This window comes from Melanotaenia boesemani, chromosome 7 (genome assembly GCF_017639745.1).
Source record: "Melanotaenia boesemani isolate fMelBoe1 chromosome 7, fMelBoe1.pri, whole genome shotgun sequence".
NCBI classification, from domain to species: domain Eukaryota; kingdom Metazoa; phylum Chordata; class Actinopteri; order Atheriniformes; family Melanotaeniidae; genus Melanotaenia; species Melanotaenia boesemani.
In genome coordinates, this window is record NC_055688.1 from 4,858,070 (window position 1) to 4,885,090 (window position 27,021).

Consider the following 27,021-nt stretch of genomic DNA (forward strand, 5'->3'; position numbering starts at 1 on the left):
CTTGTGTCTTCCTCTTCACTTGGTAATTTATCTGTGGTCTTTGGGTTTTGTTGTGTTTTCCCTCCTTTTTTTATTGTTGTTATCCCCCTTTCACACTATTTCATACTACGTTATTAGTCACGAGTCAGTTATACATGTTGGGGAATGTTTGCCATACCGGAATTATAATCAACTGAGAAGTAGTAGGAGAGAATCTCACCTCCTCCCTTTCCTCCTTCTCTTCATCATCATAGAAGAACTCTACCATGGATGAAGGAAAAACGCCGATCCGTCCATTCAGCTCTCCCTCCCAAAAACCATCGTCCACCTAAAAGACATCACGTACAGACTAAACTTATCAGGACCAGTAGCTGTTTTCAGAACTTATCAAACTTATCAAGAAGACTGAGGTTACATATCTCAACCTACAAATACCAAGAAATTAGCAAGGAAAGGAAACCAGAATATTTCTCCCAAAATAAAATCTATCCAAACATTATTGTTTCACAGCAGATCTGTCTCTGTTAGGTTGTGTTCTTTGGTCCAGAGCTGATGGGATATCAAGACTTATTTATCTACGTCATTTTCTGTTCTTTATCTACATCATTTATTTAGTTCAGGTTCCACATTCAGTTGAATCTGGTCTCCTGTGGGTTGGACCAGTTAAATACCCGCATAATAACCTCTAAATAATAAAAACTCTCCCTAGTTTTAGTACAAAGAAGTATAAGTACATATTTTACCTCATTTATGCATTTACATAATCAATATATTTAATTTATTTACATATTTAATTTTATTTATTTCTATGGAGTTATCTATTTCAATTTAGATTTTTATAATAGTTTATATCTATCTATCTATCTACACACACACACACACACATATTTATATATATATATATATATATATATATGTATATATATGTATATATATATATGTATATATATGTATATATATATATATATATATATATATATATATATATATATAAAGGTTCTCCTGATCTCCTGGATCAAATCTTGAGGTGTTTAGAGACTGGATGTTCACAAAAGCAACAACACAGAAGGTTGTGTACATCTGTGCTGATTTTAACATCGACCTATTAAATCCAAAGAATCGAAGCGACAGAGGAGTTTATAAAGTCAATGTTCAGCATAAGCTTATGTCCAACCAAACCAGCAGGATCACATCCTGCTCTATACAATATACAACCAGACTCTTACTAACAGACATCAGGGACCCACACACCTATTTTTGCTTTATATAACTGTGATTATAGAGAGAAAAAGGACACTAATAATTATAGATTTTATTTCCTGTATTATAAAAATAGTCCTATAAGGCAATACAAGAATATACATAAACATAATAATAGTCACTAAGGGGCTACAAAAAGCCCATAGAAAGAAAAATAGATTGAACGGTTTATGCCTCTTCTTTTTGATACCTAATAAATCAGTTGAGCGAAGCATGAACGCAACCTGCAGTGTTAATGCAGCCTTATGTTAACACCTGCTGGTAGACTTGGTTTGCAAGTGCACGTCCTATAGAAAAGACAAGGCACTAATTTAAAGATAAAATATGAAATCTCACGTGGAAACATTTACTTTTCTTACAGTATTACAATTAATATCTTTGTGTTATTTTCACATTTTCCAAAATCATCCCTTGGGCCAGACTGGACCTTCTGGTGAGCCGCACGTTTGTCGTCTCTGCCTTAAACTGTGCATGGCTGTAGAAATAATGTGATTAGTTTTAGAAACCTGTTGAAAGACTTTGTCGTACCTCTCCCTGCTGACAACGTATCAGGTGTATCAGCGCCCCCTCCTGGAAGGAAAGCTCCTCTGCACTCTGAGCTTGGTAGGAGTACAGAGCTCTGACCACACCTGCCACAAATGAAAGTGAATTAGAAACCCTGTCCTCGTCTATGCACGGATCAACTGCTGTGAATAATAAAAAAAAGAAAACAGTTCCTAATATTCACATAAAGGTGGAGTGATGATGCTCATCCCAAATAAACTGCTGCACACCATCCACACATCCTCAGTGCAGGCTTTTCTCTGATTGAAAAGACTACAGAGGACATCAGATCTCTAAATTTAACGCAGTATAGACTCAACAGTACCTATGACAAGAAATTTGTGTCATAATCCCAACAGATGTGTAAAACAGTTTGTAACTACAGCAGCTTACAAAGGTGGTTGAATCTACACAGAAAAATGTAGCTACCAAACCCATCAAGCATCCTTCACTGCACAAACATTCATATTTTACACACAGATTTTTACCTTCAACCTCACAGACATGATCATTTTCAGGAAAAAAAACAAAAAACTGCTGTGCAGAGATCAAATTGCACGTGTGCACATATCAGCCTGTGTGACTTCTTAGACTCCTTTCATGCCCAGACTCGTCACAGTTCTCCAAATATGTTGCATTTAACTGCTGGTGGAAAGCTGGGTCATCTGGATTTTAATCAGATTCAAGTATTATTTTTCCTTGAAGTGATCTGGGAGGGCTCAGAGTACAGTTGCTGCTCCTCCGCAGTGAGAGGAGCCAGATGAAGTGGCTCGGACATCTGGTTAGGATGCCACCTGGATGCCTCCCTGGGGAGGTGTTCTGGTTATGTCCCACTGAGAAAGACCCAGGATGTGCTGATAGGGACTATATCAGCTGGCCCGGGAACACCCCGGGATCCTCCCTCATCCTCTGAAAGTCTGGGTTTCTATGCTTAGGCAGGCCACGACCCTACCCCAGATAAGCGGCAGGAAAATGGATGGATGGTAATTTCAAAGAGGAAAGGATGTTTTTGTTTTAGTTCTTTTTTTTTTTTTTTTTAAGCCTTGTTGAGTTTTTCATGAAAATGCTGAACAACAACATTCTCTTTTGCAGCAAAAAAAAGTTCCTTACTAACTTACTAACCAGTTACTAAGCAGTTGCTGACTGCCTAGATCAGGGCTACTCAATTTGGTCCTACGAGGGCCGCAATCCAGCAGGTTTTCCATGTATCCCTGCACCAACACACCTGAGTCAAATTAAGTGGCTCTAACAGCCAATCAGGTTTTACACAATAACTCATTAATTTGACTCAGGTGTGTTGGTACAGGAATACATGGAAAACCTGCTGGATTGCAGCCCTCGTAGGACCGAATTGAGTAGCCCTGGCCTAGAGTGTCCCCGCTGTGTGGAAAAAACAAAGAGAAGAAAAAAAAAATAGATTTAAATAAATAACAATTTAATGGCGCCCTTTCCTCATATTCTGACTTAAAGATAAAAGAATAAAAGAAAAAGAAAAAGGGAAAAGAGCAGTGTTGCCAACTCAGGAACTTTATTTAATAAGTTTACAGACCCATTTCATGACTTTTTTTCACAAAAGCGACTAACGAGAAACCTAGCGACTTTTTCTGGTATTACTGGAAACTTTTGGAGACTGACGTGAATGAACGTAGTTTACTTTTCTCAACAAGGAGTGGGTGCTGCGCAGACCACTCCCCCTCCAAAAGCACTCCAAAGAGGCTTGGTCCTCACGCCACAGCAGCAGCATTCAGAGCAGGAGATGATCTCTGTTTCATGACCAGACTGAAAATGAAACATACAAAGCTGCTGCTGGCTTACCATCAGATAGTCATGTCTATTAATGCAGAATGGAGGAAAACATTTAAAAAGTTAAAAGTGTTGTGACATGTTGCAAACTCCTAATTAAAAGAAAAAACTACACTAAATGAAATTAAGCAAATATTGACTGAAGAATTTATTTTTGTTTTATTTTATTTTATTTTTTTAGCTATTCTAAACATTTTTAGGTTGTCTTTTTATCAATTTTTGCCTTTTCCATGACATCCCTCTCCATGGCAGCATCCTTTACAAATATATGTACTAGGATGGTTATGCTAATTAGATGATGACAGCCGGAACCAGTCCTGCACAATGCACTCTGCAGGAGGAGGGAGGGGACGAGTTATCAGGGGGCGGATGATAGTGATGGGATGTTCGGCTCTTTTGGCTAAGCTCCCAAAAAAGAACCGACTCTTCTGACTTCTGAGCAGCTCTTAATTTAAGATATTTTGTAGCCCTAAATTTTATCTTACATTTACAAAAATTGCCCGATTATCTGCATTTATTCTTAATATTGATTAAATATTTCAATTAAACGTTTTTATTGCACAAATTAACAGAAAAAAAAAAGTCTGACTTGTAGCTTTCACACAGATCCCAGTTTTCATTTAAATGCAATATGGTGAGGAGCTCGTGATGATCCGTCTCTGAAAGAGGCATACAAAGCGGCTGTGTAGTCAATGGTGATGATCTGTGAGGAAATTTACTATGTTTAAACTTCTTTTTCTTTGTTTCTTACTCCATCTCCTGGTCGGTTTCGTTCTCTTTGCGAACATGGGCTGGACCACTACACTGCCAAGCGTTTTTCTTCTTTCACACAATGGTATGAGCTCAGTCTTCCTAGCATGCAATTGGCTGCATGGGGTGTCCATCAAACTAAAGTCCCGCCTCCTTCCTGCTGAGCAGCAGCAGCAGCTGAACATTCAGTTCTCCCTGACAAAGTTGACTCCTCTTGTTCACTTGAAAGATGGCTCACTAGTTCATCACCCACCAAACTGAACAGGAAGTTTTTATTTTTACCCACCAGACAGGATTTAACTCACATGAGGTGGGCTGGCGAGTGTTATGAGTCCTGGTTATGAGACTAATTTCTCTCCAAGTCTTAAAACTCTACATGCACATGCAAACTGATGCCTGTATGTCAGTCTTTGTGCATGGGTATTAACGGAAATGTTGCATCGACGGTTCTGATGAAAACTAAATGAGCTCAGTTGAATTATTTATTTGCACAAGGACCCTTCTGAACAGACTAATGATCACAATTTTGATCATTACCCACCCCACTACCACATGCACCCTGATGCTTACAAAGAAACATATGAAGAAATGTTCAACAAAAAAGTCTTCAGTTTTTAGCGGCTTCTTTGTTAATTACAGTTAAAACCAAGTCAGTGGCAGAAGGAATCCCTCTGCTACAGTGTGAGGTATTTTAAAACCAGGAAACTGCAAACTGCTTCAGGTAAGTTGAGCTTTCAATGAGACAGATGCTGTTTTAGTAAAACAACTTTGCTATATACAACAGTTGATTTTGTTTCTAAAGTAATCAACAACCTTTTCTTTGTGTTCAGGATGAGGAGTCTCCAAGTAGCATTGTAGCTTGTTTGGCTACAGATATATAACACCGTGGTCTCCCTTCAGCTCTCTTCATTCTCTCACTCTACACTATATTAACAACTGTATAAAACACAATTCCACATGTTTTCTGAATTTTCATGTGTTGTGATGGTAGAAATGAGAAGTTACTCTAAATGCTAAGGTTAAGTCATCGGTCTCAGCTGTTTGTGTCATGTGACCTGTGCTTTATGTTTTATGAAGGGCACGCTGAGCAACATAACACTGACCTCTGTGCTCTACCTTCTCCTTCGCCAAGGAGAGGGTGGAACTGATTGAGTCGTCTGGCTGAGAGGGGTCCTCTGCTTGCAAACACGGGAACTGCACAGGGCACTCAGGAACGTACCCCACCTGACCACAGGAGTTACACACCTGTAGGGACCAGGACATATCCACATCCTTATCATGACCTGCAGCTCACCAAACAATCACTGATCAGATAAAAATACCCTTACCTTCTGCCAGTCCTCCATGTTTCCATCTTCTATCAACTGAAGCTCCTCCCCTTCTGTGATTGACAGCTCATCTGATTTGCTGGCCTACAGGTGGAAACACATTTGTGTCATTTACAGCTGAAATTAGTATTATAAGCAATAGCAAAATATGACTGTTGCATTCACATTTCTTGTTCGGCATCCAGGAATGATTGCTTTACTGTAGACAGCTGTGAGAGAATCAGGAGGGTTTCTTAAAGGGAGCAGAGGAAGCCCAACCAAACAACTACACAAGAAAACAAGTCCAAAATTTACGAGCGACTTTATAGAAAAACAAGCCCAACAAGCGGACTTTACAACACTGCCCATGTTGCTCTTCATCACCGCTGAAAACAGGAAGAAGCTCACAGCTACGTATACACACACATATATATATATATATATATATATATATATATATATATATATCTTCATACTTATATATTCATAGTAAAAGTTATGGAATCTAATACAGATGCCAAACTGTGATGTCACAATATAATTAGAAGAGTACTTTTAGTGCCATCATAAACTGCTCATATTCAACATTTTGTTTCATTTACACTTTGCCTTAAAGGCTTTAAAAACCCCAGCGCCAAAAGGGTTAACCACCTGATAGCTGAAGATAACTCTGCAGGCTGCAGGGTAGACACACACTCCAGAGGCTGAAACTAGATCTGCAAAAATGTCTCCGTTCTCATCATCGTAGACCTCGAAGTCAGTGAGCTCAAACTCATCTTCCTGAAACATGCAACAAGCACCAGAGACGTGTTATCAGACAGAAATACAAGATATCTCAGTCTTACTTAATCTTTTCTTCTCCAAATTACATGTTTAGTCGTATTCTTAATGTGAAAGATGAACTGACACCTCAGCTGAAAAAATACAAACTAAAATGAAATTAGATTTTTAATAATAAAATAACTCCAAATCGTGGTGTATGCAGTGGTTTTCTATCCTGACTGTTACAGACTGTAATTTTCATTCTGCTCGTTTCATAATTAAACTTTACAAAATGGTCCCAACTGGTGAAGTTAAATAAAGTTTAATTCTGCTGCTCATTTTCCCTCCAAATGTGGCTCCATTTAAAAGGTAAAGAACAGACTTTCCAACACTATAAAATTTATAACTAAGAAGCAATATGGGTTCCAGGAGGGCTTACACGTCATACGTATCATCCCACCTGGCCAGTAGCGTAGGTGGAGCTAGCTGCATCCAAGGTCAAAGATGGCTAATTGTCAGAGCAACTCCATCATTTCTCTGAAAGAATTTCCCTTCAGTCGTCGGACCAACGAAGATAAATTGGCAACAGAACAATCAGGACCACCAAGACCAGATCTGAACATCAAGCAAGTTTCTGTAGAAGGTGGGAAATCTGATATTCCAGGATTTTGGCGGTGGTGGTATGAACAGAAAAACTGGCTAAAAGGCTGTGAGGTAGCCAGTGCGTTGTTCTGCTACCCGTGTTCTGTTCCACCCTGAAGGCCGTACGACGGCCTCCATCTCGTAGATGACTACAGGAGTTACTGACATGCACCATCTGTCTGAAAAGGTGGAGAAACACGAGTCATCCAACATTCCTGTGGACAGTTGTTTAAAGTTTTTATCTTTTGGCCGTGAGAACATCGATGAGAGCTACCAGATAGCAGTTTGCTGTCACCACGATGAGGTGAGCACAAACCAACACATCCTGGCTCAACTCATTGACTGTGTGAAGTTTTGTGGAGTGTCTGAGTTAGTCATGCAGGATAAAGACCATAGACCGTATATAAAAGATGGACGGAGTCTCCGTGACGTCACCCATAGGTTTCTGAAGAACAAAAGCTTGTTGGGCGGTTCCCACCATCGCCATCTTGGGAGCGTCATGCATGTTGTTAGTCCCGGAAAATCTAAAAATGGGTGAAGAGGTGGAGTTGAGAGGGGGACTGTGAAGGTGGGGTGGATGATTGACACCCATCAAACTCTGAGCTGCCTGTAGCTAAGAAGTAACCGAGCTAAACCAGAGCTAACGGTAGCTAACCAGCTAACACAGGTAGGCGGTCTAAAGCTAAGGCATGCTGTTAGTCAGCTAAAAACCGTGGTTGTGCTACACACTCCCTTCTTTCTGCAGTTATTGGATACATGTCAATCAAAAGGACACGCCCCTAATTATGCCAAATTTCAGGATTAAATAACAACCGTATGGATGAGTTAGAAAAAATTCACCCCCCTCACAGTTGTCATGAAGGTGAACTTGACCTATTAATCCTAATATGGATTTTTGTACCAGGTTTTAAACATATTTATTTCTGCTGTGAAGTTGGTCTTTTTAACATAGGAGTCTATGGGGATTTGCTCTTTTTTGGAGCCAGACCCTAGTGGGTGAGGGAGCAACTGCAATTTTTTCCACTTCCACATAGGCTTCACATTTTACAGGCAGAGGTTGCCACTTGGTAAAGACGACAACAAAGGCTCTAACAACCCTGGCATTAACCGTGGATTAGTTGACTTGGTGGTGTTGTTGAATGTGGTGCTTGAGGAGCACCTGAAAACCGCGACTGTTTTCAAGGGAACGTCAAAGACCAGAACGAGACTCTGGAGAGCATGCTAGCTGTCGTCAGGAGTCGCATCACAGAGGAGGTGAAGTCTACCAAGTTTGTAACCATCCAAGCTGATAAAACTACCAACGTTTCTACACAGACACTGGTGCTCGTGGTGAAGTACGTCAATGCGCAGAATACGGTGCAGAACGCTTTTCGAGTTTCTTCCTGTTGCAGATGCAACATCTAATATGATTACCAGTGTACTGCTGGACAGACTGAACAGACTGTTTTCCAGTGGTGAAGGAGAAACTCAGCAAAAGCATATGATGGAGCCCATGTGATGGGAGGAGAGCAAGCTGGTGTGCAGCAGAAGGTCCATGAGCATTTAAAAAATGCCCATTATGTGCAGTGTCGTGCACATCAGCTGAGTTTGATTATGGAGTAGGCCACTTCTCACCTTTTTCTGATCTGGGCGGTATTGTCAGATTTTTACCCGCTCACCCAAACGCACCAGCATTCTTGACCAGATTGTTGCAAGAAGGTTACCAAGAACTTCAGCCACAAGATGGAACTTCAGCAGCAGAACTGTCAACACTGTGAGAACCCAGATGAACTCATACAGAGGTCTGAGACCATCACAGCATCAGGTTCTTTCCACAGCAACACACTGAGGGAGGCATCTGGCTTCCTGAGGAAGATGCAGGATGAGGCGTTCCTGTTTTTTCTGCAGCTCCTTCCTCATGTAGACATGTTGTACCAGAAACTGCAGAAGAAGGACATTGATGCAGTTTCATCAGAAATGGCCTCCAGAGCTTCACCAGTCGCGTGAAGCAATAAGGTGAGATCAGGTCATGATTCTTCTCAATAGAAACTTTGTCATAATGATGAAAGCTGCAGAGCTATAATAGTATTGTTGAAAAATAACTTCATTGCAAAGAAAATGCAGCCACATTTTCTAATTTCTGACCCCAGATCCTCTGATATTTAGATGTACTAACAGCAGTAGTTGGTCTGCCCTCAGAGATTCATCTCAACATCAGCAGCAAGAAGCTACAAGACCAAAGATGAGAAGAGATGAGGAGCAGAGACTCTGTAAAGAAGTCTGGGACACAATCCTGACTTCCACCAGAGAGAGCTTCTCCTCCACCAACCACCATGTGAGCGCCTCACTGCTAGAAGCACAGATGTTGGAGCAGCACTGCTGCACATTTCTCTGAATACCACAGACAATCCATTCACTGAGGATGGTACTTTTCATGGTAAACTTTCCATGTGAATGTTTGTTAGTGTTCATGTTTGTTCAGGGTCATTTAATAGATTTTATATGTAGTGATTCAAAGAAATGATGTTCTCCACCTTCTACAATAGTATCCCAAAAAGTTTAACACGATAGAAAAAAGCTTCAAAAACTCATTTAGTGTAAATCTGGCTGTTTCATGTCTTTTGCTATTTAAAATTTAAATTCCAATACAAACACTGACATATGCAACAAGAGGTCCCAGAATTATTTTTCATGTGTGATGGTGGTATCATGATAATGCACCGCTGGAAAACAGTGTGTGAGAGTGTTTGCATACTGAGAAGTCCTCAGTAGATTTCCTCTGTTCGCTCAGATGCCTCTCCCTTTCCAGCTCCTCCTCTGCCTGCCTCATGGCGATTTCAAACCAGCGTTCGGGTCCTGAAATGCTCTCGGACAGCAGAGCCAGGCGAGCCTCAGCCTTCACCCCGCTGAGCTGATGAACACATCAAAACATTAACACTCCAACACATTAACACACCAACACATTAACACACACCAACACATTAACACACATCAACACATTAACACACCAACACATTAACACACACCAACACATTAACACACATCAACACATTAACACTCCAACACATTAACACACCAAGACATTCACACACACTAACACATTAACACACACCAACACATTTACACACCAAGACATTCACACACACTAACACATTAACACACATCAACACATTAACACTCCAACACATTAACACACATCAACACATTAACACACCAAGACATTCACACACACTAACACATCATCACTCATCAACACATTAACACACACTAACACATTAACACTCCAGCACATTAAAACATCATCACTCATCAACACATTAACACACCAACACATTAACACACACTAACACATCAACACATGATCACACACCAACACATTAATACACACAACACATCAACACCCACCAACACATTAACACACACCAACACATTACCACACATCAACACATAAACACACACCAACAAATTAACACACATCAACACACACCAACACATTAACACACACCAACACATCAACACCCACCAACACATTAACACACACCAACACATTACCACACATCAACACATAAACACACACCAACAAATTAACACACATCAACACACACCAACACATTAACACACACCAACACATTAACACACATCAACACATAAACACACACCAACAAATTAACACACATCAACACACACCAACACATTAACACACACCAACACATTAACACACATCAAAACACACCAACACATCAACACACCAAGACATTCACACACACTAACACCTCAACGCACACCAGCACAGTAACACTCATCAACACTCACTAAAACACTTTAAACACTCACATTACAGTAACACACACCAACACATGAACACTCATAACACATTAACACACATCAACACATTAACACACATCAACATATTAACACACATCAACACATCAACACACACTAAAACATGAACACACGACACACACATATGTACATTTATATAGACAGACAGACAGACAGACAGATAGACAGATAGATAGATAGATAGATAGATAGATAGATAGATAGATAGATAGATAGATAGATAGATAGATAGATATGGAAAAATCCCTTTTAAAGTCATCTACCTTGGCTTTTCTGATACTCTCCTGAACTTCTGCCATCTTCTGCTCCACACTCAGCCCGGTCTCGCCCGACAGGAGCTTCAATCGACTCTCCAACATCTGTAGAGCCTGAAGCCCAGAATAAGCAAGACAACTGATTCAAGTTTCTTATTCTAGCAGCAATAATTTTATTATAACTTATAGATTAAAATTAATATTCTTTTATGCAAACAGTTTTAACTAGTATTGGAGTCAAATAGACAAAATAAAAACAAAATACAGAGAAATATAAAAATGAAATCCCACCCTCTCTCCATGAGTGACAATCTTGTAGTCCTTGGCAGCTTTGGTAGCCCACTTCTTGGCCTCCTTCACGAGGCAGCTTTCTCCTTCTATCAGACAGATATCCTGCAAAGCAGACACCTAAATGTGCAGAGGACAGAAAACATTTAAATATTCCTTCTCAGCATGTTTTATCAGTTGGAAATCTGTTTATGAACTCTTGATTGTAAATTTCTCCATGTGGGACTAATAATAAGATCTCATCTTGATTTAAGATACACAGTTATTAAAGCGGACCTGGTGGGATCATTTTCATGCATCTAAGTCTTAAAGCAGCACTACTGAACTTCAGTAGTAGTAGTATCAGATTTTCTAAGTGATGAAAAGTATCCAAAGTGTCTAATCCATCCATCTTCATTCTGTCTCTGACGTTGACTTATGTCTCATCTCTTGCTCGGTCCTGTCCTCCTCCTATAATTATCAGTGGGCTGGTGATGTTCAGGCCAGTTCCCAGCTGCTTCCTCACTCAGCGGTTAACAGCAAACCTGTGGGGAATGGCTGAAGTCCAATGAGTCAGAGCTTTTTCTGGTGGCCCACTTACTGACGTGACATCTGGAGCTTCGTCTCGGCCTGTCCAGTGTGTGCACAGTCCTAAACATCACGCCACTACCATGCTGGTTTTTCTTCATCCATTGTCCATTTCCCCAACGGCCTTGGTCTCATGTTTCCATGGATTTTGTGGACTTTCCCCCTCAGAAGGCAAAACCGTTATCATGACCAGTGTGGACAGGTTTTCCAAAATGGCTCATTTTGTTGCTCTTCCCAAGTTACCCACAGCTAAAGAGATGGCGGATCTCCTGGTAGTCCATGTATTCAGGCAGCACGGTCTCCCTCTGGATGTAGCTTCAGTTCACTTCTAGGTTTCGGTCTTTGTTTTGATGACTTTTGGGGGATCACAGTATTCACTCCTCTGATTTTCACCCTCAGTCTGATGGTCAGTTGGAAAGGATCAACCAAGTTTTGGAAACCAATCTTCGTTGTTTGTGCTCTGGGGACCCGTCCTCTTGGGCTAGGAATCTGTCTTGGGTGGAATATGCACATAACTCCCTGCCTTCTTCAGCCATTAGACTCACCCCTTTTCAGGTGGTTAATAGGTTTCAACCTTTTTTATTCGAGCCACAAGAGGAGATCTGGGTTCCTCCAGCTTACGCAGCTATTCGCCGCTGTCACCGTGCATGGCGCCGGGGAAGAACCGCTCTGTTATGGACTTCCCAGCTTCCCACCCAACTGCCGGAGGTCAGCAGCTCCCACCTACCATGTAGGGCAGCGAATAAGCCGTCAGTAGGGGGAGTGTCATTGGGAAAATGGCAAAAGTAAAGTAGTGCATCTTTAAGAGCATATCACTCCAATGTTCAGGATTTCATTCAGTGGCTGTGGCTGTTTTTAAGGTGGTTTATAAATAAAGTTGGCTGTGCTTAATGTTTTCTTAATGTCCTCAAAGTTCTAGATCAGGGATGCCCAGCTCCAGTCCTCAAGGGCCACAATCCTGCAGGTTTCTGATGTGTCCCTGCTCCAAAACCACCTGACACAAATTGATGAGTCATGGTGCAAAACTTAATAGGTTGTTGAATATATTTCATTTGAGTCAGGTGTGTTGAAGCAGGAAACATTGGAAAATCTGCAGGACAGCGGTCCTCGAGGACCGACTTTGGGCACCCCTGGTCTAGATCAATATCAATGCTAGCAGCAGTTTCACCAGTAAAATTAGAAAATAAAATCTTAATAAAATAACAAAGATACTTCTAGATTAACAATGATACCAAACATTAAATAAATAAATTTACCACCACCATAATAAACCAGAAGCATGTGCAGTCATCAAACATGTCAAAAGCCCAGAAATCGCAAACCTGTGAACAATGATGCGTCTGATTGGCTGTGAGTTAAGGGGGCGGATCTGTTCTGGTTTTCTGTTTGAGCAGCAGATTTTAGTTTTTTTTGTTTTTGTTCTGTTTTTGTCATTTCAGTCTTCAGCAGCCTGTAAAACAAATTATCAACAACATGGATCATGCTTCGCCATACACTATGTTTGACTTTAATTTTAACTTTAAATATGCCGTGACTATGATTAAATTTGATCTTTATCCTCAATCATTGTGCACCCCCTGATGCACATAGTGGAAAAAGCGGGTCTGCCCCCAGCTGTTGTTGTCCCATATTGTCCCACTGAACAGGATAAAGCAGGGGCAGAAAATGATGAATGAAGGAACTGATGGAGTCCAGCATTTTGGTCCTCATAAAAATTTTGTCTCCATAAATACTGGTGACTCCGTGCTACTGGACACCAGAAATGCTGTAAAACAAACACACCTTGTCCCGGGGAGCAGGCTGGAAGGTGAAATCAGGTGATTTGTTGAAGGAAGATGATTCTTGCAGAAACTGCTCAATATTTCTCTCTCTGGTCATCTGAAAACAACACGCAATCCACAATCAAGAAATGAAATATTATTCTGTAGACACAGCAGTGACATTTATCACATGTGTCAAACTCAAAGCACATCCTGCCCGTGAATGAATTATCTTTTGCCCACATGATCATATCTAATCACTATTAGAGCTGACCTGCTGATAGAATGCACACATCACCATAATACTTCAAGTCCCATAATGCACTGCTAGTGTGCTGGCACGTCAATCACAAGCCCATGAGCATGTACCTCACTTGTTCTCTAGCGACTCACTACTAAGCTTTGTCCTTTTTTTTCTTTTTATTCTTTTTTTTCTAACTTGTCCTGTTCAGCATGGTGGCAGCAGAATGATGGCCTGGCTGCTGTGTTGTGCCAAACAATTTTGCTTTGCCAAGGGGAGCTTTATGGGTATAAGGCTCCCCTTGATAATCTGATTCACTTATTGATTTACTGTTATTTATTTAGTTTGAATTATGGAATCTATGTAAACTTTCTGGATCAGACTGGAGGGGACAGAAAAAGGAGGACAGCAAAAAGAAGCAAAAAGGAAAGCAGACAGAAGAAAGAAGAGACAAGGACACAACAGATAGAAGGCAATAAACCAAATTATCACCAGACAACCACCTGCTACACCTGCAGAGAAACACAACAGAGAACTTCCGACAGCTTTTACAGAAAAACAAAGCTGACAATTATCAAGCGTTTCTAAATAATAACCAAATCAACAATCTGCGGCAGGTGTTTGTAGTGGAATACCTGGCTGTGGATAAGGGCTGTCTTTTAGTTTTTCTACATTTGGCATCCTGATGATCCAGACAACAAGATTTCTTCAGAGGAACAGAACTCTTTCCAACAGCGACAGGCAGTTGAAATACCAACTCCAAACAGGTGTGCTATGCTCCTGTACTTGGAGTTTGTGGCCAGTTTCCATCGGGCAACAACAGCTCTCCTTTCAAGCTGTACAGCCAGACGTTAAGTTGTGTTCATCCTCACCAGTGCAGCTTCAGGCACCGACAGATGGATTGAAATGTCTCTCTGGACATACGGAAATTCTCTGTCCACTGTTCATCAGTAAAACTGGGAACATTTTTCCACCAGTCATCAGCTTTGCTCTGGACCAGCCGGATGGTGAGGAGTGTTGTTCAATGAGCCACAGCAATGTCTATCCACATTTTTAAAAAAAAGGAAATGCATTTTTAAGCCAAGTCTGATGTTGCCTTGCACAAAAGAAAGATCTCAATCATTTCCACACAATAAGACATCATTTGCTGGTAATTCAGCCTGTTTTTCTGTATCGTATCAGATCGGTATCGGCTGATACCAAATCTCAGATATCGGTGTCAGAAGTGAAAAAAGTGGATTGGTGCATTTTTTTCCACTTCTAAGTCAGACCACTTGTTTTTATCAGCTCCACCAAGGCAGAGGTCCTGTATTTTGTTAGTGACATAACTCAAGAAGTTATGGACGGATTTTGATTAAATTTGTAGAAAATGTCAAAAATGGAATAAGGAACAAATAATGGATTTTAAGAGATCATCATCTAAATCCAGGAATTTTTAAAGGAATTCTTCACTATGGAGAAATAGGGATAATTTTGCCATTACAGGTCCTAGCTCAAAAATAATGCCCACATTCTTCTGGGATACTGAATTTAGGATTTTCATTAGTTCTCAGTTATAATCTTCAAAACGGAGAGAAATATACATTTGAAATATGTCAGTCTGTGAGGAATGGATGTCTACATTATACAAGTTTCACTTTTTAAATTGAATTACCGAAATAAATTAACTTTTTCATGATAGTCTAATTTTATGACGAGCACCTGTAGAAAGGTGTGTGCCTTTCCAAATCATGCCCAATAAACTGAATTTACCACAGGTAAACCCCAATTAAGCTGTAGGAAGATCTCAAGGATGACCAGTTGAAACAGGATGCACCTGAGCTCACGTTTGAGCTTCATCGCTGTGAAGACTTATGTACATGTGATTTATTAATGTTTATTATTGATAAATTTGCAAACATTTCTGAAAAGAAACTTTTTTACATTGTCATTATGGGGTAATGTGTGTAGAATTTTGAGGACAAAAATGAATTTATTCCACTTTGGAATAAGGCTGTAACATAACAATATGTGGAAGAAGTGAAGCGCTGTGAATACTTTCCAGATGCACTGTAAAGATGGTTTCTTTCATTAATAAGAACAACTAGAATGGTGGTTCCCAACCTGGGGTCTGAGCTAGCAAGTCTTTTATTTGTAAAATGGGGATCATTTACTTTATCAACTTTATCTCTGTTAACTAGCTGGAGTGAGTGATTACTACTTACTTTCATTCTTTAAAAAGACTACCTGTTGGATCATGGACTTACGGTGTGACATGGAGGTCGGCGTGAAGGTGGGAATGGAAACCTGGAGCACTGATAAACAAACTGGATTGGGCTGCCAGGATTTCAAATGGGAAACTTTCCAGTTAGTCCAGACATCGCTGAACACAGCTCAAACGATCACTAACACTGTAGTCATTTAAGCAAAATGTATGATCTTTTTAGGGGCTTAAGAACATTTTAGGGTGGATCAAGACCCCTTAAAATAAAATAGGCTTAAGGCTGTTTATGAAGGCCTGAACAACTTTTTGTCCCAGTCCCGCCCATTACATTGTTTGCATTGATGTTATTCTGTATAAGTGTGCATTTCATATATATATATATATATATATATATATATAAATATATATATATATGTATATATATAGGAAGAACAGCGGGTCTCATTTCTATGATTACACAGTAACAATTTCTGGAGATTACAGACCTTAGCAACGCTGTCCCGTATCTTGTTGTACTGTTTGTGTGAGGCCAGACAAGCGTCCATTTCCGTCCCACACAGCAGGGTGAAGTAGTGTCTTAAATCCCTGTAAATGTCTCTATTGAGCTGCTGCATAGGGAAACAGAGCAGTCACTTTCCACAGATTTAAATGGTTTCACCATTTTCTTTTCAGCACCATAGATGGTTTATGTGAGATGTCATCTCAAAGGTCTTAAGGTGGACATGTTATGATTATGTCCACTCATCTAATCTTAATCTGAGGTTTCTCTAAATTAGCTTTACACCCATAACTCATTTTAACAAATTTAACAAAGACCCAATTTAAAAAGTGTATCTAATTAATTACAGGTTTATAATGAATTAATCTTGATTAATCGCACATTAATTCCATGACTATTTTTTTTTCCCAAAAAGCAACATTTTTTAATTTAAATAGATTTTAGTGGATGACTGATTCAAATAATAGATATTATATATATATATATATATATTATATATATATATATATACACTACCGTTCAAAAGTTTCGGGTCACTTTGCCATGGGATTCCATAGGGAAGTGACCCCAAACTTTTGGATGGTAGTGTATATATATATATATATATATATATATATGGATTTAATTACAATTAATTAGTGCATTAAAAAATTTCTGCATTGTGGAACATTTATCAGTACACAATTTCCTGGTACGCCGAATAAACTGTCAGAGCTCGACAAACAACTTAGCTGCATTGGCTAAGTTGTTTGCCGTGCTCTGATATAAAAAATCACCTGTTTTTTACTCTACTAATTTATCCCAATTCATAATGAAAACTAATGAAAAATAAATTAATATATACATCAAAATGTTAGACTACAAGATTACAATTGTTCTCTACAGTGTAAATTATTTAGATTTAAATCTTTATTTTTCTATTAAGTGATAAAATAAATTTAAATATACAACGCTACTGCTTCACCTGAAATGATGGAAAAATTATTCTTTTATTGTTCACTAGTGTGTGTGTTACCTCCATAATAAGTGGCAGGTCATAACGGTGGTAATGCTGCTGGTGGGCGTTGACTGCTGCTAACATCAGCAGATACTCATTACGGACTTCGGTCAACTGGTCCTCACACGCTTTCAGCCTTGCACTGAGCTGCAAACACACACACAAAAACATAACTGAGCTGGTCTTTGCTTCAAATGAGAAATTAAGTCACAAAACAAACTTTATAAACCTGCTAAAGTGATGCTGATTAGACATAAAACCAGTTAAATTTAAGAACGCTATGTTTTCATGGTTCCTTATAGTACCTTAGCCTCCATCTTATGTACTCCCATTTTGAAGTGGAAAATCCTGTGTTCAGTCTTCTGGGCTCTGGCAACCATAGCAACATATGTGTGTCATTCAAGTTATATGAGATGGTGACACATATCCTGTAGAATATTATCAGACAACCAAATGTTTAGTAGAACCATAATAAACATGATTTAATCTGTTGAATATACAGCTGAATTATGTGTCTTGCTTCCCAGTTTTCAGAGACATTGCAGGATGCAATAAAAAAACTAGCTACCTTAATAAAAGGAAAAACACACTTAACATGAGAAGAGTCCGACTATAATCCAGTGAAATATAATTACAGATGAAGATAATTACTCTTGGCAAGATTTCCTGATATAAGAAAAAATCTACACATTAGACAAGTGAGAAAAATCCTAAAACAAGTGGTGAAACACTCATTCTAAGTCCTTTTATTAGGTAAGAAACCTCCAAAGTATCCTGTCAATGCTTCTTTCAGTGTTGTTTCTTTCTCACACACAACATTTATGATTATTTATTACGGAATAAACTTCAGGAAGAACTCAAATAAAGTCCAAACATCTTTCACTTTAAGAATAAAATAGCATCCAAAAAGAACAACATATGTGAACCTAATAAGTAATAATGTATGTGTGTGTATAGGTACAAACACACATATACAGACCAGAGTTGTAATGGGGATGGTGATTGTACAATATGTACAAAATTATACATATATAGTTACATCTTCCAGTTGGGTCCTTAGCGAGACCCTTAACGCTATTGCTAACGCTAACTACCTCATATCATGAGTGCTATCAGAGACATGCCAGCTCAGTCAGACAAGGTCAGCGCTAGGAGCTGAGGAACCAGGGCGATATATATATATATATATATATATATATATATATATATATATATATATATATATATATATGTATCAAGTGTAGTTGGAAAAATCATAAAATGCTATGTTGAGTCTGACACTCATGAGGACCGCCCTAGGATAGGAAGAGCAAGAGTTACCTCCGCTAGAGAGGATAAGTTCATCAGTCACCAGTCTCAGAAACCACAAAATAATAACACCTCAGGTCAGAGCCAATATAAATGCTTTACAGAATTCAAGTAAGAAATGCATCTCAACAATTAACTGTTCAGAGGACACTGTGTAAATCAGGACTTCATGGTTGAATTGCTGCTAAGAAGCCACTTAGAAGAAGAAGAGACTTATTTGGGCCAAGACACAAGGAATGGATATTAGACCAGTGGAAATCTGACTTTTGGTCTGATGAGTCCAAATGTGAGATTTTTGGTTCTACTCACCCTGTTTTTTGTAAGATACAGAAAAGGTGAGTGGATGGTTTCCACATGTGTGGTTCCCACCGTGAAGCATGGAGGAGGAAGGGTTATGATATGGGGGTGCTTTGCTAGTAAAACTTATTTAACATTCAAGGCACACTTAACCAGCATGGCTACCACAGCATTCTGCAGCGGTATGCCATTCCATCTGAACTGCCCTTAGTGGGACCTTCATTTCTTATTCAACAGGACAATGATCCCAACCTCAGGCTGGGTAAGGGCTATCTACATAAGAAAGAGAGTGGTGGAGTGCGGCATCAGATGACCTGGGCTCCACAATCACCAGACCTAAACTAAAGTCAGATGGTTTGGGATGAGAGTGAAGGCAAAGCTCTAACACATGCTCAACACCTCTGGGAACTCATTCAAGACTGTTGGAAAATCATTCCAGGTGACTTCTTCGTGAAGCTGATTAAGAGAATGCCAATATTGTGCCAAGCTGTCATCAAAGCCAAAGATGGCTACTTTGAAGTATCTAAAGTATTAACATATACTTTTTTGTTTACTACATAATTCCATATGTGTTCCTTCATTGTTTGAATGTGTTTAGTTTTAATCAACAATGTAGAAAATGAAAGAAATAAAGAAAAACCACTGAATGAGAAGGTGAGAGATAAACAACACTGAAAGAAGCCTCAGCTGGGTCCTTCAGTCTGAACTTATCTGATATGCATAAATGGAAACCTATATGCCTCCCATATATACAACTTACACCTTACAAAAGAATGTGTTGATTTGATTCAGGAACATGTCTGGTTCAGGTTTAAGCTGACACAGATTTCATAGTAAGAAATCTGAAGAAGTCTGACTTAGCCTGTCCTCAGATCACCAAGCCCGTTACAGGCAGGAGTTTCACTTTCTTTAACTTCCATTTGATTCATGCCATATAAGAATCCTCATTAAAAAATATAGCCAGGACATTCACCACATTAAGCAAATAACATGGAACAGGAACTGATGCAGCAGGCGATTGGATGTTTAGTGAGAAGTCAAACTCCAGACTCCAGGCTTCACCAGAAACAGTCTCAGAGGATGTAAACACACTCACCTGGTATGAGCACCAGCAGCTTTCTCTCTGGCCACGTTGGTGATGTGACTGAGCTGATGGTATCTCTTCCTCACCTGGTGAAGTTCCTGCAGTGCATCCACCACTTCACTGTGAATCCTCTGCAGTCGATCAAGACCCTGATGCAAACACACACTCCAGGATTTTTCAGTCAGCCATCACTGTCTATGTCATGGCTTCATCAGAAAAAACCCTGGTGGGTTTGATACTTGTGTATTGACTCACCCTCTTAGTCTGAATGTCCTTTGCATCGTGGAGACTTCTGGAAGCTCGTCCAATCAGTTTGTGGTATTCCTCTGCAGCATTGAGTCGTGTGGCGGCGCACTGAGCTGTAACGTCGACCACAGACCGCCACACACCGAACACACTCCTGAAACATTAACACCTTCACCAACAACTGAAAATAACTGATTCTGTCTACTTCACCCTCAAACATTTTCCTGATATTAAATAGCAAAATAAAAATAGGCAGGAAAACGGCATTGTCTTGCTGAAATCTGCAAGGCCTTTCCTGAAAGAGACGTTGTCTGGATGAAGCAGATGTTGCTCTAACACCTCCATGTACTTTTCAGCATTGATGGAGCTTCACAGATGTGGAAGCTGCCCATGTTTAGGCACTAATGCCGCCCCATACCATCAGAGATGCAGCTTTTCACCTGTCCACTGATAACAAGCTGGATGCTCCCTCTCCTTTTTAGTCTGCAGGACACGCCGTCGATGCTTTCCAGAAACTAGTTCACATTTTCATCCAGGTTTCCACTTTGCCTCAGATTATTTTAAATGAGCTTTGGTCCAGAGAAGATGGCGCTGGTTCTGGGTCCTGTTCACATCTGGCTTCTTTTCTGCATGATGGAGCTTTAACCTGCATTTGTTGGTTTCAGGGTGAACTGTGTTCACAGACAGTGGTTTCTGGAAGTCTTCCTGAGTCCATGCAGTGGTTTCCAGTAGAGAATCACGTCTGCTTTTAATGCAGAAGATCACCAGAATGCAATTTGACCTTCATATATTCTTCCTGATTCTCTCAATCTTTTAAACATCTGAAGAACAATTCTGAGTCAGTCTGAGGAACATTTTTCTGAAATTGTTCCACAGTTTTAGAGCCAGTTTGTCTCAGATTGGTGAACCTCTGTCCATCTTTACATCTGAGAGACTCTGCCTCTCTGAAATGCTCCTTTTATATGCCAGTTAACCTTATTAGTTGTCAGATGCTCCTCCAAGTGTTTCTGATTTGTACCAGTTATGAAAAGAACATTGATGGAACAACTCATGGACGTTGCACCTGTTGGGGATGAGGGTTCAATATCTACACTTTAACCACATTTAATCTCTGTGTCTGCGCAGCACAGTGCGACTGCCTCATCATCTCTTCCTCCCTCTCCTGCTGTTCTGCGATTCATGACACTAGCTGTCAGTGATCAGCTGATCAGCTTTTCCATCTCTGTCAATGCATTTGTTTGTTGTTTAGCTGATATGAAGGAAACTCGCGGTTCATGGTTTATACCAGCACATCCAGCCATCCATCCATTTTCTTCCGCTTATCCGGAGTCAGGTCGCGGGGGCAGCTGCCTAAGCAGGGAAACCCAGTCTTCCTTCTCCCCGGCCACATTCACCAGCTCATCCAGAGGGATACCGAGGCGTTCCCAGGCCAGCCGAGAGATGTAGTCCGTCCAGCGTGTCCTGGGTCTTCCCCGGGGCCTCTTTCCGGTGGGATGTGCTCGGAACACTTTACCAGGGAGGCGTCCAGGAGGCATCCTAGCCAGATGCCTGAGCCACCTCATCTGCCTCCACACGATGTGGAGGAGCAGCGGCTCTACTCTGAGCCCCTCCCGGATCACTGAGCTTCTCACCCTATCTCTAAGGGAGAGCCCGGCCACCCTGCGGAGAAAACTCATTTCGGCCTCTTTTATTCGCGATCTTTTTCTTTCGGTCACTACCCACAGCTCATGACCATAGGTGAGGGTAGGAACGTAGATCGACCGGTAAATTGAGAGCTTTGCCTTTTGGCTTAGCTCCCTCTTTACCACGACAGATCGATGCAGAGTCCACATCACTGGAGACGCCGCACCAAGCCACATGTTGATCTCCCGCTCCATCCTTCCCTCACTCATGAACAAGACCCCGAGATACGTAAACTCCTCCACTTGGGGCAGGACCCTATTGCAGACCCGGAGAGAGCACTCCACCCTTTTCCGGCTGAGGACCATGGTCTCAGACTTGGAGGTGCTGATTCTCATCCCAGCCGCTTCACACTCGGCTGCGAATCGCTCCAGTGAGAGCTGAAGATCACGGCCCGATAAAGCCAACAGAACCACATCATCACAAAAAGTAGAGACCCAATCCTGAGGCCACCAAACCGGATCCCCTCGATACCTCGGCTGCACCTAGAAATTCTGTCCATAAAGGTTATGAACAGAGTCAGTGACAAAGGGCAGCCTTGGCGGAGTCCAACCCTCACTGGAAACGATTCTGACTTATTGCCGGCAATGCGGACCAAGCTCTGACACCAGTCGTACAGGGACCGGACAGCTCGTACAAGCAAGTCCGGTACGCCATACTCCCAGAGTAGCCCCCACAGGAGTCCCCGGGGAACATGGTCGAATGCCTTCTCCAAGTCCACATAACACATTGGTAGATTGGTTAGGCAAACTCCCATGCCCCCTCAAAGACCCCGAAGAGGGTGTAGAGCTGGTCCACTGTTCCACGACCGGGACGAAAACCACACTGCTCCTCCTCAATCCGAGGTTCGACTATCCGACGGACCCTCCTTTCAAGCACTCCTGAATAGATCTTACTGGGGAGGCTGAGGAGTGTGATCCCCCTGTAGTTGGAGCACACGCTTCGGTCCCCCTTTTTGAAGAGGGGGACCACCACCCCAGTCTGCCAGTCCAGGGGAACTGTCCCCGATGTCCACACCATGCTGCAGAGGCGTGTTGGCCAAGACAGTCCTACAGCATCCAGAGCCTTAAGGAACTCTGGGCGGACCTCATCCATCCCCGGGGCCCTGCCACTGAGGAGCTTTTTAACCACCTCAGCAACCTCAGCCCCAGAGATGGGAGAGCCAGCACCAGCCACCCCAGACTCTGCTTCCTCATCAGAAGATGTGTTGGTGGAATTGAGAAGGTCTTCGAAGTATTCCCTCCACCACCTCACGTCCCGAGTCAAGGTCAGCAGACCCCCCATCCCCACTGTAGACAGTGTTGACAGAGCACTGCTTCCCCCTCCTGAGCCGCCAGATAGTGGACCAGAATCTCCTCGAAGCCGTCTGGAAGTCATTCTCTATGGCCTCTCCAAACTCCTCCCATGCCTGAGTTTTTGCCTTAGCAACCGCCGAAGCTGCGTTCCGCTTAGCCCGCCGATACCCATCAGCTGCCTCTGGAGTTCCACAGGCCAAAAAGGCCCGATTGGACTCCCTTTTCAGCTTGACGGCATCCCTTACTGCCGGTGTCCACCAACGAGTTTGGGGTTACCGCCACAACAGGCACCAACGACCTTACGGCCACAGCCGCAGCTGGCCGCCTTGACATTAGAGGCACGGAACACAGCCCATTCAGACTCAATGTCCCCCGCCTCACCCGGGACATGGTTGAAGCTCTGCCGGAGATGGGAGTTGAAACTCTTTCTGACAGGGGACTGGATGCCAGCAGACCCTCACAACACACTTGGGTCTGCCAAGCCTGACCGGCATCCTCCCCTATATTAACCTATAAATTTCATAGCTTTTATCCTATAATGGCGATGAAATATTAAATAATCCATCTTTGGTCACTACATTTTAAGCCTTATCCCTGGGTGTAAATTACATTAGTTTATCAACTTTTTAATATGCACCATAATACAGGACAAAGTTTATAATGCTTAACGAAGATCTGGCATCAAATACTTGTGGACACAAATTACACGCCTGTAAACATTTCACCACCCCTTTCTACATTTTTACCTTCATATAAGCTAATTCTGTGTGACTATGGCCTCATAATTCTAAACCATAAGTCAGTCACAACCAACCCTTCAGTGACGGATTACGCTTACTATCTTTATTTTGGGCATAGCAAAAAAATTAAGAAATGATGCCTTTTCTATGGAACATTTTCTCTTTAAATGTGCACATCATGTATACATGTATGTTCTGTCTGTCGAACTTCCAGAACATGATGCTTATTATGAAGAGGTGTGTTGTGATTAGTTGGAAGGCACGAGGTAAAGCATCCAGGCTGTTCTCCATCTCCTTCAGTATCTGCAGCAGGTGGTTGTGTCCATCCTCTCCAATGCAGCTTCAGGCGACGACAGATGTATTGAAATGTCTCCCTGGACATACAGAAATTCTCTATCCACTACTCATCGGTAAAATTGGGAACAACCTTTTGCCACCAGTCATCAGCTTTGCTCCGGACCAGCCAGACGGTGAGGAGTGTTCCTCAATGAGCTGCAGCAACGTCTGAAACGCGGAACACTAGTTACAATGAACCTGCCGTCTGAAATATTCACTTATTATAATCTGCTCAACGCAGACAGAAGAATACCGTCTGAAATATTTACTCATACGACACATATATCGGCGCATGTTTAATAAGTTAAACTTACATGTCGTCTCCTTTGTCTGCGGGGTATCTCCTGCTGCTGGATTCTTCATCTTCTGACTTTCAGGATCCTTCCAGCCTCGATGTGAGACAACTGATTTTATTGTCCATCAGTAACATCTCCGTCAAGCAGAGCACAGCATGAACACGGCAATCTCTTCTTTCTCCATATTAGCTTGCTGGTGTTACTTTGTGCTGTCTTGTTTTTCGCAGGTTTTGTTTTGTTGTTATGTGGCGCTAAAGTCACACGTCACTGTCGCAGGCGTATGAGTCACATCGGTCCCGCTACCGCCCCCAACTCATGTGCGAATGCAACATGAAACAGTTCCCCTGGGGAAGGGCCGTTCATAGAATTAGGGCAGTTATTAGAACTGCGTTCTAGGAACCTCTCTCGCCAAATCCGCCTATTGCTGCCTTCCTAATCCTTTTCTGCTTTAGTACCGACACACCCTCCTTCTCTTTTTTTTTAGTGTAATTGAAAATTACGGTATCACAACACACCGTAATTATCAGTTTGGCCAATTACTGTGGATTTAACCACAACAAGGCACTCATAAGTCTCCAAATTCATGGAGCACCTGCCAGATTCAAGAATATCATTCATTCGATTGAATGATCCTTCCACCAGGGGGCCAGTGAAAATGGAAAGAAGAGCTTTGACCAGCTTACTCAGGTTGAGACATCTCATACCTCTGTCAGGATTTTTCAGCGATACAACTCTGCTCCACCAGGCTACATCCACTCAGCTACCCTCTCCAATGTAGCTCTGGACATGATGTACCAAGCCTGCATCACTCTGGTGAGCCCATATCTCTTCTTCTAGTTGGCCGATCTCTTGCGGTGCAACAACATTTGGCAAGGCCTCTCCTAATATGATGAAAACTCTACAGACAAGAGTCACACTGAATCAGAGATGGAGCCAGGGCAGCAAGTGACTTGATAATTCTGTTTTTAATAACTCATCTCATTTACAATATATTACCATGAGTTTGCCTGCTTACACAGTATACCTCTGAACATGTTGATCATGACTTTTAACCTTTCAAACTTTGTGAAGAACACGAATATCTGAGCCTTTTGATTTTGGTTTGCATGTGTTCCCATCAGAGGCGCTGCCAGGAATTTTGGGCCCCATGAAAAGAAACTGAAGTGCACCCCACCCCCCAAAATTTTGATACACAGAATTAGCCATTTTAATAATATATTGACCATCATACCTATTTGTGAAATGAAAAACATGACAGTTAGGCTACTTGTTAGGGAAAGCACTAAAAATACTATGAAGCTAATTTAGATTCAATTATTTGCTGCAAGATGGATACTTTATTATTCCAAAATCTCTCTTTTTTTAAATACTTAAACAATTAATTATCTTAAGATCAATTACTTAAAATACAAAACCTAAATACAAAATAACCTCTTCAATGAAAGTGAAATGCATTTATAATCTGTGGAGAAACAAATCAAAGGCTCAGAAACAAAAAATAGCGGGACTTCACATGGTTTATTGTATTATATGAACTGAAAGTAAGACGGTCACAAGCAAACCACTGTGGAGATTTACAGCCAAACAATGGCTGGGAGCCGTCTTTAAAAACAAATAATCACATTTTAAAAGGTAGAACTTTGTGTAATAAGATATCAAGGAGTGTTAAAGGTGCATTATTGCTGAGTCAAGCTCTTGCAATCCCATTCACAATCACTGTCCTTGCTCAGTCTTTTTCACCAAGAGCCCAACGTGGAGCTTTCTCCCTGGAAAATCACTTATCAAGTCCTGAGTCCAGCTTTCTATTCTATCCAGATGTTCTATTATATAGTTTCTCCAATCGTGTAATGTCATTTGTAATAGCATCACAATCATTATTTCTGGTGACCTCCCACTATTTTGTTTTACTTAAAGGTGCTTTCAATGATTTCACCAGCAGTATCAAAGGAAATTGATTTGACTACCAATCCTCCACGTCATTATCTCCCTCATGTAGCAACACATGAAGTCTAATTTATCTCCAGATCTGTAGACTCACAGGTGAAGCATTAGATTTGTGAGG

General features: G+C 41.2%; 1 protein-coding gene across 1 annotated transcript in view; it reads right to left on the minus strand.

Annotated features, from left to right (window-relative positions):
* Positions 1–27,021, minus strand: part of LOC121642594 (F-BAR and double SH3 domains protein 1-like) — a 44,204-nt gene that overhangs the window by 9,406 nt on the left and 7,777 nt on the right. The window contains exons 4-17 of the mRNA XM_041989352.1: positions 20,622–20,766; positions 20,379–20,515; positions 17,983–18,046; positions 17,696–17,824; positions 16,667–16,789; positions 13,760–13,855; positions 11,414–11,530; positions 11,132–11,236; positions 9,781–9,936; positions 6,294–6,422; positions 5,664–5,747; positions 5,439–5,580; positions 1,768–1,868; positions 200–307 (exon numbers count right to left, since the gene is read on the minus strand). Of these exons, the coding sequence (XP_041845286.1) occupies positions 200–307; positions 1,768–1,868; positions 5,439–5,580; positions 5,664–5,747; positions 6,294–6,422; positions 9,781–9,936; positions 11,132–11,236; positions 11,414–11,530; positions 13,760–13,855; positions 16,667–16,789; positions 17,696–17,824; positions 17,983–18,046; positions 20,379–20,515; positions 20,622–20,766 (1,636 nt within the window). The remainder of the gene's footprint in view (positions 1–199; positions 308–1,767; positions 1,869–5,438; positions 5,581–5,663; positions 5,748–6,293; positions 6,423–9,780; positions 9,937–11,131; positions 11,237–11,413; positions 11,531–13,759; positions 13,856–16,666; positions 16,790–17,695; positions 17,825–17,982; positions 18,047–20,378; positions 20,516–20,621; positions 20,767–27,021) is intronic.